The 13,160-nt window shown below is 31.4% G+C and overlaps 1 protein-coding gene across 1 annotated transcript; it reads right to left on the bottom strand.

Annotated features, from left to right (window-relative positions):
• Positions 1-8,152: 8,152 nt before the first annotated feature.
• LOC145072001 (aspartic proteinase 36-like) lies at positions 8,153-12,359 on the bottom strand. Its single transcript, XM_079018394.1, has 10 exons — positions 12,018-12,359; positions 10,525-10,654; positions 10,186-10,433; positions 9,856-10,074; positions 9,495-9,660; positions 9,324-9,397; positions 8,967-9,063; positions 8,697-8,763; positions 8,533-8,604; positions 8,153-8,439 (listed from the first exon to the last, which is right to left on the bottom strand). Exons 1-10 carry the CDS (start codon positions 12,278-12,280, stop codon positions 8,249-8,251), a joined length of 1,527 nt encoding a protein of 508 aa, XP_078874520.1. The 5' UTR covers positions 12,281-12,359; the 3' UTR covers positions 8,153-8,248.
• Between the last annotated feature and the right edge of the window lie 801 nt (positions 12,360-13,160).

Here is a 13,160-nt window from a genome sequence, read left to right as displayed (position 1 = left end):
TGTTTTTAATTTTAGGTTCCACCTTTTGAATAGATTGTGATATGGAAATTGTATTTGCAGATACGTACGAGTTGACGAGAAAGATTACACATTGGGAAAAGAAGTTGAGTAAGAGGTGGCTTATGTAATATGTTGATGAATTTTTCTAGGTAAAAGATGATGGAATGAAGGTGCCTGACATGGATTATTATATGATGAAAAGTGGTTTAATATAAGAACTAATGAAAGTATATTACTTTTTTTTGCATTAACATTAATATTCGATAACAATAAATTTATAAAAAGTATGTTATTTGGGTATATGTTTCTACTATAATGTTTAACCAGATGCACAAATCCTATTTGTAACTTCGTTTTCATTTTTCTATTTTGAAATAATTAGGCTACTTTTTACTTGGCTTTGGGAGCAAAGCAATATATTTCATTAATATTTGACTTGCTACTAATTTTAGGATCTACCCAAGTAGAATGATTCGTATGTTCCAAGGACTTCATTCATTGTGTTACTCGCACAAGTATTGTTCCTTGCGTCATTGGTATGATTAATTTAACTAATTGGACAGAAGTGTGAAGAACTTTGGTTTCTTGAGTTGTATTCTATAGTGGTTTAAATTATATCCTAGAATCTTTCATGGATATTTCATTGTTATTGAAGTTTGTAACGTTGATGGTTATAGGTTTTGCATCTTATGTTTGTTTCCTACAATCTGAAATACTTTTGTGTATTTATAGAATAATTAGTTGGCAAATACTGTACCACATATAATGCTCAATTTATAACATATTTTATTCTTATAATTATTCTTTCATTGTTACAAATTTTTTCTTTCTTAATTCCAGGAATGGGTTACAGATCCTCCATGTATAATATCTCAGTTAACTTTAAGCTTCTTGGTGGTTTAATGGAATTGGAGTACACCTAAGGATTTGAAAGAAACTAAGCATATGTGAGGAAATAATTTCAAGCCCTAAAGATTCCTCCGTTACCATTGCTACAATAAGAACTAATTTTATTAAAAGGTACCATTCATTCTAAAAGTCTACGGTCAGATAAATGAAAGTATGTTGCCCTTTCTGTTATGATGGTTAAACGTTTCTAATTATGCAGTGAAATATCTCATTTATATTCAACTGCAAGGGATAAAAACTGCAATATGTATCACTGGATTTTGTGGGTGAATCAACTGTTTTTCTACGATATTTATTTTAGTTTTGGTTTTAAATTGAGGTTGTGATGTTGAGCCTAAGCCAATGTGGTATTTTAAAAGAAAGAGACGGTTGCATTTGTTCCTGGTCCTCAAGGTTCAAGGGATTGTCTATCAGGTGGTATATCAAGTTGGTGCTTACATCTTTAAAAATTAGCATATTTTACATGATTTCATCTTTTTGGTTTATTATATCAATTTCCAGCTTCATAAAAGTTTTTTAATCTTATGGTTTTGTGTTGGTCAAGGGTCAAAGGTTATAGATGTCTACTATACTAGCTTGCAGCCTACTTAAAGTTTCTTTTGCATGTGTACGTCTTAGTGGTTATATCCTTTCTTTTGGTTCGTCCCATGTAATTTTTTGATTTTCAAGTTTTCAAAAGATCATCTATGTCGGTTTAATTAGTCCCATGTATTCTTTATCTTTTGATGATGATTATGTGACAGAAAGAAGGCTTCATAGCCAAACTGTTTTCAAACCAGTTTCGGCTATTAAAACTGGTTCCGATTTTTAAATCCGGTTTATCCGGACTTGAAGTCCCAAAACCGTTATAACTAATTCTGGTTCCGGTCTGGTTTTCCGGTTTTAAATCACATCCCTAGCCATAGTAGACATTAAGGTAAAATAATAATAATAATTAGATAAAAATCAAAGTAAGATGCTATATGAGACATGTTGGGATTAAAACCCTAATTGTGATTTGATGAACAAGATGTGGAAAATAAGAACAAACACAAATAATGAAGATTATGTCGAATGATCACTCGATTTATTGAATTGTGAGGAACGAATTACACTTAAGAAATAAGAATCTAACTCTACAAGAAACCTCACGTGGCGGCTACATTTTGCCACACTCTTAACCCTAATAATGAATAATACATGACTATTTATAGGGAAAAGACAAGTCTTGGGCTTTTAACCTAGAATTCATCAAAGGGGCCCATTGCCATCATCCATGGAGTGCTTTGAAACCCTACAATCTCCCCCTCAAAGTATGGAATGGATGACAATGCTTTAACTTCCAAAACAAGCATCTAGCAAATAAAAAGATCTACAACGAGGAATATATGAAGCAATCCACGAATCTTGATTCTTCAATAGTCTTCAAACACGGGCTCTAGGATATATAAATCAAGCACTGAAGTAATGTCTTTAAACTTCATTTTCGAATGTAATCCCAACGAATCTTCATGAAAACCAAACCCGCCATCAAAACCAATTTCAGAACAAAGAAACTGAATCACTTCTTGTCTTTGAAGAGCTCCCCCTCCAAGTCACAACGATCTTCAAATAAGCTAATGATATAAGCCATCAAAAAAATATCATGTAACAACCCAAACTTTAAGATTCGTAACGCCACTTGATCGAGAAAATACAAGAAGTCGGAGATATAACAAGTCCTTAGCAGAGCTCGATGAAGAACTCCTGCTGTAAAGGATACTTCTCTATAAAAACCTTAGTAGAGCTCGATGAAGAACTTCTGTAAAAAAGCTACCTTCATAATTTTCCCACAAGCTTTATCAAAAATCTTCAACTTTGAAAAGTCACAAATCCAATTTCGAATGGCCATACCAAATTCTCCCCCGATTTATAATCAAAAACATGATTATAAAGCCTTCAAATGGTCATGAGAATGATCTTGAATGGATAAAAATTTACTATGCTCCCCCGCGACAAAAAGATATACAAAAAAAAAATCCGAAAAGATCGTGAAAACTTGACGTTAAAAAAAAAACGACTTTCCGAACCGCCAAGACTTGATGGAATCTTTATTTTTCTGTTCACAAAAAAATATGAGCGTTAAAGAATCCAAAACTGTTCACCGGCCCTCAATGTAGTAACTTTTCTGAATATTGGGCCGAAACTGTCACTTTCTGAAAGACAGGGGCTGGAATGGTAATTCAGCATCAACAAACCCTTTTATATGTAACAAAATCTGCAAATGGTCCAAAACTGCCAAGGCATGAAAAGTATAGGGACCAGATCGTTAAATTCTTGAAGTGGCAGGGACCAAGTATGAAACATTAAGTCATCTTCCCCATTTATACAAACACAGCGACTGGAACATGATTTCAAGCGAACGCGAATCTGAGCCACTTTCGTTTCAAGCACAACCAACCGAACCAAGGTTCATTTCAAGATCGCCATTGATTCACGCGAACGTAACCGAACGTTCAGTTCGTTTCTTATTCCAAATCAAGCTTCATCAGGCGAAACTCCTTTCGCTTTCGGTTCATCCTTCGATCGCTCCAACCATTAACAACCGAACCCAGCTTAAACACGCGAATCCAAGATAGAGGTTCGTTCCAATTCCGTTGATTATACCCCAAGGCGAGTCTCCATTCCCAATTCGCTTATTGTTCTCACTCAACATTCGCTTCAAGCCCTTTCGTTCCAAGAGCTAGCACCCGAACCCAAGTTCGCTTTCTGTCTTCCTTTCTTTCGTTCCAAGGCAACAAACAAACCCAATCATAGATTCACTTCAATTTTGACGATTATACCCCAAAGAGAAGAACAGTAAACGAGCATTCACAGGTAAGAATTTCACAGCGATTTTGACTTTTCTATTGACCAATGTTCGTCCCAATTGAGATTGATTCGTTTGCAGTTCATGAAACACTCATATCACAGTCAATTTCGTTCGTTCTTAGGTAAGACCAACATCATTGTTATCAAGCCTCTATTAAGAGACCTGCTTGGCAAAGCGAACAGGGCATCAAGATAGCTCCAATACACTTTTGTTCCAAATCATGTCAATCCATTTCAAAAATCCGAGTCCAGGTCTAGATTTCTTTTCCGATTTGTGAGAAAATCCGATTGCGAGACCCATTCCACCGTGATTCATAAGAACAACGGATGACCTTTTAGCGCTTGACCATCTGGAACACCTTTAATTCAATTCAGTTAAATTACAAACTCGATTTCATTCCTTTGAGTTCTAGTACAAATTGTGAAGCCCATCACCAACACAGAAGATAACAAACAACGAGCCTCAAAGTATCGATTGAATTTCAGATCAACAATCACTTTGTTCATCATCAGTCTTTCAAAGAGCAGATTTAAACATCATACCAAAATCATCACTCTCATGGTAATAATATCGAAATAATCATCAATTTCTTACAGTTAATAAATTAACCTTGAAATTAATTGAATAGAGGATGAATCAAGGGCTCGAAAAAAATGATGTGATAAGAAAATCGAATAACCCAAATCCCGTCATCAAACATAAACCAAATCAAAGATTGACGGAAACAGTTGGATCTCAATATATAATCGATTTTCAATCAAAAATCAATTGAATGAATCCAGGAATAACAATCTTCTGATTTCAAGATTGCATTATCGATAATAAGCGTGAATCAAGAAGAACTGGAATGAACAGGAAATAGGTTTGGGCTTATAAAGTAAGCATGAAGTGCATAATGGACTGGATCCAATGAAAGAATGTGATAGAAAAGTAAAAACGACCCACAATCAGCAAGAATATAACGAATGAAATAAGAATCAGAATAAAAATACCACATGAACAGTAGATGAACAAAAGTATCCATGAACAGTAACTTGAACAGATCTTTGATTCCAAAACGCAAAAACACCAATAATCTTCAATAAATGTGCAGAAAATCACCAAATCAAGAACCGATACTTCAAAAATCAATAGATTTTCAAAGACCCGCTCTGATACCACTTGTTGGGATTAAAACCCTAATTGTGATTTGATGAACAAGATGCGGAAAATAAGAACAAACACAAATAATGAAGATTATGTCGAATGATCACTCGATTTATTGAATTGTGAGGAACGAATTACACTTAAGAAATAAGAATCTAACTCTACAAGAAACCTCACGTGGCGGCTACATTTTCCCACACTCTTAACCCTAATAATGAATAATACATGACTATTTATAGGGAAAAGACAAGTCTTGGGCTTTTAACCTAGAATTCATCAAAGGGGCCCATTGTCATCATCCATGGAGTGCTTTGAAACCCTACAAGACAAAACATTTGAAAGGACATTGCTATTTCTTGCATTTAGTGGAATCATCGGCTAAATACAATATTTAAAAATGTAATTACATCTAATAGCCTAATATAAGATTTTTTATTTCAATTCTTTATCTTCTTTGATTATTTTTTATCTTATTTTATATAAGTACTTTAAAAGTACAATGATATAATTGTCTATGTATGTATGTGCATTTGTGATTGTTAGTGATTGTGTCTATGTGAATATGTCCATATAACTATGTATGTATGACTAAATGTGTTTGTAATGTTAGTGATTGTGTATATATGAATATGCCCATGTGACTATGTATATGTGACTAAATAGTAAAGACTTTGGTGTCATCGAGTTTGGGAATCCAAAAGACTATGTAAACTGAAAACCCCAACAAATCCACTCCATATTATCCAATTGTTAAAAATATGTTTTTTTTAATATGTTATCATAAATTAGAAATGATATATTTTCGGCACAATGGAGCTAACATAGGAAAACAAATATCCAACATACACAGAGACCATAAATACATTAAAGAATATATTGTTCGTCGAAAAGAATGAATCATTGAACTGAAATAAATATTTAGTGATACTTGTCAATACATTATGTCTTATTTTTAATATGATATGTTTCTTAAATCGAAAGTTCAATTGAAACTGATGGTCTGTAGAAAAAAAAAATTAATTGTAAAAAAAACTATTTGACGACCGCCGCTTTGCGCGGGTAATGACTAGTATATATATATATATATATATATATATATATATATATATATATATATATATAATACATTTGTTGGTATTCACGATGAAATTAAATTATTAACTACAGTTGCACGATAATTAATGATAACTTCGCTCATTGTGGTTGTTTGTGAGACCATACAACGCATGTATGCTCAATGCAATGACCATGGATATATATATATATATATATATATATATATATAGAAAAGTTCAATAGAGAACCATAATTATGAGTTTTTTAAGGAATCAAATCTTTTTTTTTCAATTTCTAGAGCTTATTCTTAATCGAAAAAAAAATATACAAATATCTAAATTCATATATTAACATTGTGAATGTGAAAAATACTTTTCGGATTCACCGTGTGAATACGGATTCACGTTGTCAATTTTCGAAGATTCACATTGTGAATTGGACGTAAAAAAAATCGAATTTTATATCATTGGTAAAAGGATAAAAAATTATTAATTTTTGTATTTTTAGTTTTTTTTTTGATAAAAAATAAGTTCTAAAAGTTGAAAAAAAAATTGGTTCCTTGGTTAATTATGATTCTCTATTGAACCTCATCATATTATATATATATATATATATATATATATATATATATATATATATATATATATATATATATATATATATATATATAGGTTCTATGGAAAACAAAAACACTATAAAACATAACAATGCATAAAAAATATTTAGAGATCACAAAACTTCTTTTGACTTTATAATGAAAAAATCGCAAGTTTTTCTTTAAATTCGCTGAAAATTTTTTTGAAAAAAGAATCGATTTGTTTTTCAGCGAATTTATAGAAAAACCTGCGATTTTTTCATATTTAAAGTAAAAAAAAAAAGTTTTGTGATCTCTAAGTATTTTTTTTTTATGTATTTTTATGATTTTTAGGGTTTTTTCTTTGTTTTCTGTATAACCCTTATATATATATATATATATATATATATATATATATATATATATATACTATCTTATTATACAAACCTTACTATTTCTAAAAATAGATTTTAAGACGTCAAAACCTTTCAGCTGAATGTACAAACATTTATCAACAAATTACAAAATACAATGCATTAAGTACAATTGTAAAATTAATATTAAAACATTCAAACCTACATCCTTATCTTACCCAATATAGATGATTTAAATTTAAAAAAAAGCATATTCTTTGACTAGAATGAGTCAACATGGTATAATCCTTAAAACATAATATACAACAAGGTTATGCAATCAGATCTTATCCGTGAATCAGTCAACGAATGTTAAACCAACCTTTTCTCAATTTTAGCTTTTAAATTGGTCAAAATCGAATGAACGGTTAGATCAAATCTGACTTCTTGAATGATTTGAATTGGGCATTATCGTTTCAAATGAATCTTATCACCCTTGTTATTAAGGCGTTATTGTTTTGACCTGGCTCATTCCTTATGTCGCTGTTTCCCCATATCTCGGCAGTTTATCTTCATTGTTCATATAAAATTGAAGACACATCCAAATAAGTTCCTCTCCATCTGTGATTATCACCAAAACCTCCACCGTCCAGCAATAAGAAGCCGTTTTTGCGTTCGGTTCATCAGGTCTATTTATTTACCGATTTTGTATTTTTTTTGTTTAGGGCAAACTAATTTCTGAAAGAAAGTTAATCGCACCCGTCGCTTGGCGCGGGTAAACAGCTAGTATATATATATATATATATATATATATATATATATATATATATATATAGTTGTTACTGAAAACTAAGCATTAAATGAAAATAATGAAAATATTATTATGTAGGAGCCATGTTGGTTGCACTAAACACTTATGCAAAAAAAGATGCTTCATAAGAGAATGAAAAAATCTTTTACGTGGGAGGAAACACACATCTGCAACAATATTTTTGGTGTACAAGATTCTACTAGGAGTAGTTTAATAGATATCGACCACATTAGTTGTACATGTTAGAAATAGCGAAAAAGCGGTATACCTTGACAGCATGCAATTGTGGCATGGTGATGGTTAAACGTGATGTGTAACAGTCGCACAAAGTGTCAAGTTTACGTGTATTTTACAGTATATCAAGTTGCATACAAAACATGTATATAGTGCATCCTCTAGCCAATCTAAATGAGAGAGTAATACCAACAAAAGATCATTTACCCCCTACAATTAAGAATCAAGTAATGGTTGGATTTTTCATTTACATGAACATGTATTTGTTTGTATGAATTCAATTACAATGTTATTTTATATCCACTAGCTTGTAAAATTAAAGCATACATATTAAATTAAAGGGACATATCAATAGCTTGAAAACCAAGAAACATCATCGTCAGTTGTGCTATGGAGGCAATAACAATGACTGGAATTTGTTGGTGACTTCTAATCCACAATGATCTACCACTACTAATCTGACTGGGGTTTACAACTTCACCGCTACTGCTACTTGAGTTGGAGGAGACTTCTACAATTGAAAAACCTAACAAAATATTGAACAACAACATAATTTAATATTTTATTATCTATGTCTATCAAAGTAGAATTTATTCATGTGTTTTATAGATAAGCTTACAGTCATAGTCTACCCATCCGATCCGTTGAGCATCCAAATCGTAAACAATAAACTTGTTTTTAAGAACAAGGTCTGATCAATAACCGAGTGAAAAAATTAATAAAAAAAAAAAAGCAAAGTCAATTATAGGGTTTTTAATTATCTTCCATTATTATAATTTATACCTCCTAAAATAGTAATTCCTTTCTCGGGACTCCTCTGAAAGCCCATGCGCCACACCTCAGCCCCATTCTATTATATTGCAACAACCATATCAAGATTCAAGTAAAAATATAAGTTAATTAGGCTGTATTTTTTACACAAACTATCTAGGACTATTTTTGTACCAACGATATAGGTCCCAACTCCCACAACGTCAAATACAATACAACTAGTTTTGCTTTATCTTGTCCAAATTATCAAATGCGAACTTAACATAAGGCTACATAACATACCTTGGAGCTTTGGAGAGAAAGGTAGTCTTGAGGTCTTAAATGCATTGGAGCACCCCCGACAAAGTTCAAACTTACGATGGGAAATATATTAGAGACACTGAAATTATAATAAAATCTAATTATTAAAATTATAAAAGCACGTATCATATCGAATGATACAACGAAGGATTAACACTCTTTTAGTCTCAAATACTAGATTTGAAATTTAAGGGTATATATATGACAATTTGTAGTAGTTGAAGTCTAAAACCGGTATAAAGAACTAAAGATGGACTGATGGACATTTAACTAGTAAGGACAAAAAAGGGAGGAATATAAGTGCCAATTTAACTACAAAAAGTTTTATTGGTTGTAAACCTGGAAGTAATTGAATAACAAGGATTTCCGTTTGATGTACGTTGTTGTACAGACAACGAAACCGACTTTGTGATCTGCACCAACAGAAGTAATACCTCAATGATGACACATTAAGAAATAAAAATATAATTTTATAAAGTTTTGCTGATTGAAATTTTTGATTGTACTTACAGCATCTACAAAAGGGGTGTAAGCCTCTTCAGTAAGGTATGCCAGAGTTGTTCCCGAGTCAATTATTGTTCCAGCTTTATCATTATTTATTGCAAATACTGATGGATCAATGGATAATTTTTTACCATTTATCGAAATACTATGCAAATGTGTACTATAATACCCCCTGCAAACGTACATCGAATGAAATTAGAGATAGTTGGTGTTTCTTTTGACTCAATGGTATATATATATATATATATATATATATATATATATATATATATATATATATATATATATATATATATATATATATATATATATATATATATATATATATAAAGGTTTTCTTTTAACTTAATACAGAAAGAAAGCTTACTGCGATTTGACAAGTGGAGTAAAAATGATATGTGGCACCGTTGGCTGACCAATAACCAAAATCCCACCTCCATCAGCAAGACAATGTGCGAATGAATTTGGAGCAATCCCTTGCGAAGAAAGTTGGGATATGACAGATAAACCTTGTCGCCCCAATCCCAAAACCCCATCAACTGCTCCATCAGATGTAGCTAAGATCCCAGTTTCCATTGTGCTACAACTGTTGCATAATTCAATATATCAACGACCTTATTTAAGAGAGTGAAATGATTCGGTAACTCTGGAAAAAAAAGGAAGCAAAGGGGAACTATATAAAAAAATGATAACTTACCCAAATACCACAGAAGCGGAAACATTTGATGATTTTGTATCTGTAAGAAATGTCTTTAAATGAATTAAGTCAGATACGTAATGACCTAATGTTGCACTACCGTCTCCATAGTAAATTGTGTAAGTGCACTGATTATGTGAACATGAGCTAGAATTATAAGTTTGACCCGCTTGAGAACATATTTGGTCTGAACATGAGATTGGAGAAGATGTTGATGAGCTTGAAGGGTCATACAATGTAATAGGGATCTGTTCCAGAAGAAAAAATCATATACATAGTAGTTAGTTCACAAAAGTCACAACTTACAAAAAAAGAAATTATAAAAAATGATGAACATACATTAAATTTGCTTGATGTAGGGCAATCAATGCAAGGCTTGCAACCGACCCATAAGACATCACTTCCTGTGTCAATTTGTACATAATAGTCTTTTGGAGGAGATCCCAATTTGACTTTTGTGAAATACAACCTACAAGATAACCAAATTAGAGTATATCAATGCTCCTAACTCACGATTCACTATCTTTAAGATGTTAGATTAAGAGAAAACATTTAGTAAAAGATTGTTCTCTAAAAGAAATTTTAGAGCACAAGCAATTAAAGAAATAATCGTTTCCATTTTGTGTAACTGCTTAGGGTCGATATGAAGGTATTTTCATGCCCCGGGCAAAAATACTTAAAGATGCCCATGTTTGACTTAAAGGAATACATATATACTATAAGATATAATGATATAAATTACTATAGCTAAACACTTAGAAATATATTTAAAATACATATATATTTCCATGATAAACCCAAAACAAGGAATAGCGTCAGGGACTAAAATGCCAATAAAAAGAAAGCTTAAATTAAACACATTTATCCTATGATGATATAAATTGATAAATCAAAACATTTAGAAGCTTGAGTTTAGTGCCTCTACATTAGAAACAATGAATTAAATCTATAAACAAATATGAAAAATACATTGACTTACTAGTTTCTCACATCCAACTAGGTTTTAGATAATAGCAGACACTTTATAGACGATCACGCCACATAAAAAAACATAGTGCTGATAAAAAAAAAACTTATGTTCATTCATTTTATAATCAAACTTACTAAACAAAATATCAAGGCCGGTCCGTTGATGTTAAGAGCCTTATGCCGAGAATAGAAAAAAGGGCCCTTAAATATAAGAAAATTAGTTAAAGAAAATAATAATAAAGAAAATATAGAATTGAAGGTAACAAGATTCGAATATATGCTTCTTGGATATAACATAAGACACCACTATCAACCAAGAGAACTACCTGATGCTGATAGTTTGTTAATTATCTACGTAAATGTATATAATGGAGCATGGAGTCGATCCCAGGTGGATTTAAAACAATTAAACTAAGGCACGTAACCAACCAAATGAAACTACAAGTACTTCAAATATATCAAAACGTAAAATAAAATATATCTAATCAAAATTGAAAGTCCCATAGTGTCCTAAATTGAAAAAAAAACATGTACACAATTAAAATTTAGGATTTATTGAGAGATCGGAGATATGTCGACCAAAAAATGTAGAGGACGCAGCAAAACCACAACTTCCACGCCAAAGGGAAATTGGGCAAACTTGAAAAGAAATAAACTTAACGCCGTGCTTTTTAACTTTTTATTTAATATAAAGACGAGAAGAGACGCAAGTTCAGTTTAAAAATAAACATGCCCATAACAGATAATTAGAAACTCATGCAAGTGACGAAATTAATCAAGTTCCACCAAATGAACACGATAAGCATTCTAATTCCATAAATTTAAAAATGAAAAACAAAAGTTTAAGAAAATTGTGTACGTACCCAGCCACATGAGGATCATAACTTCCTTTAAGACCGAATCCAATAGTACCTCTTGGAGAATTATCCTTCTGAAACATCCTCCCGTGTCTGAAACTATCTCTATCTCTGAGTTGACTCAACTCAATTCTGTGGTTCATCGGAAAAGCTCTTTCTAGAGTGAGAGTGAGAGTGGCCGGAAACCCAGAAGCCACATGCAGCAACACAATGGCGCCTAGTAGTGTTGAAGTAACAGCATTTCTGAGAGTAATATAAACGGTTGACATTCCCTCTCTCCTCTTTCTATTCTTCCCTCGGACAAAAGTTTTTAAAATAAGTTTACAAATGTGAGCCCTAATAAGTTGATTAACTTAGAGGATTGGTACAATATCATTGTTTTGTTGCTGGTTATATAGAAGTAAAGACGTAGCATAAAGTAACTCAAATAATAACACTTTAAACAAAAGCTATTTCTCCATCTTTTTTTTATCATCTAGTTCACTTTTTTTGATACATCTCCCTTACAATATTTACTAAAAACGTAAGTAGTTACATTTGATAAAAATATAACACCTATGTTTATATTAACGAAATTCTTAAGAATGAAGAAAACTTAATTACCAAGGATGCTAACGTATGATAATTAGTTAGTCGTGACATATTGCTCATATTTGTGTTTAATTTAGGGCAAAACCATAGAAAGCATTATGGTTTCGTCGTAATCCGTTTTAAGCACCTATTTTATTTTGTTCTAGAAATAATGCTTATGATTGCAAATAATAATAATAATAATAATAATAATAATAATAATAATAATAATAATAAATACTACCAAACTAACGTCACAATCACTAGAGCCACCAAAATTTAATATATTTTGCAACCGTATATTATTTTTTAATAGAAAATAAATTGTGATGATTGAATCGAGTTTTCATCAAACTACAATGGTTATAAATGATTTATTTTTTGTTAATTTAACTTAAAATTAAACAAAACAAAAGTTATTGAGACATGAGAAACTGCTTACCAAGAAGACATGAAATTAAATTTATTTATATAAAAAGAATTATAGAAAAAATAAATTCTAGGTAATTCAACTTTAAGGTTTGATGTAGAAGAAAAAGACGCACATCATGGAATCGAAACACCGGCCATTTTGGGAAA

Source organism: Lactuca serriola, chromosome 1 (genome assembly GCF_051521515.1).
Source record: "Lactuca serriola cultivar US96UC23 chromosome 1, Lser_US96UC23_V15, whole genome shotgun sequence".
Classification (NCBI taxonomy): Eukaryota; Viridiplantae; Streptophyta; class Magnoliopsida; order Asterales; family Asteraceae; genus Lactuca; species Lactuca serriola.
This window is presented reverse-complemented; position numbering and strand designations above follow the sequence as displayed.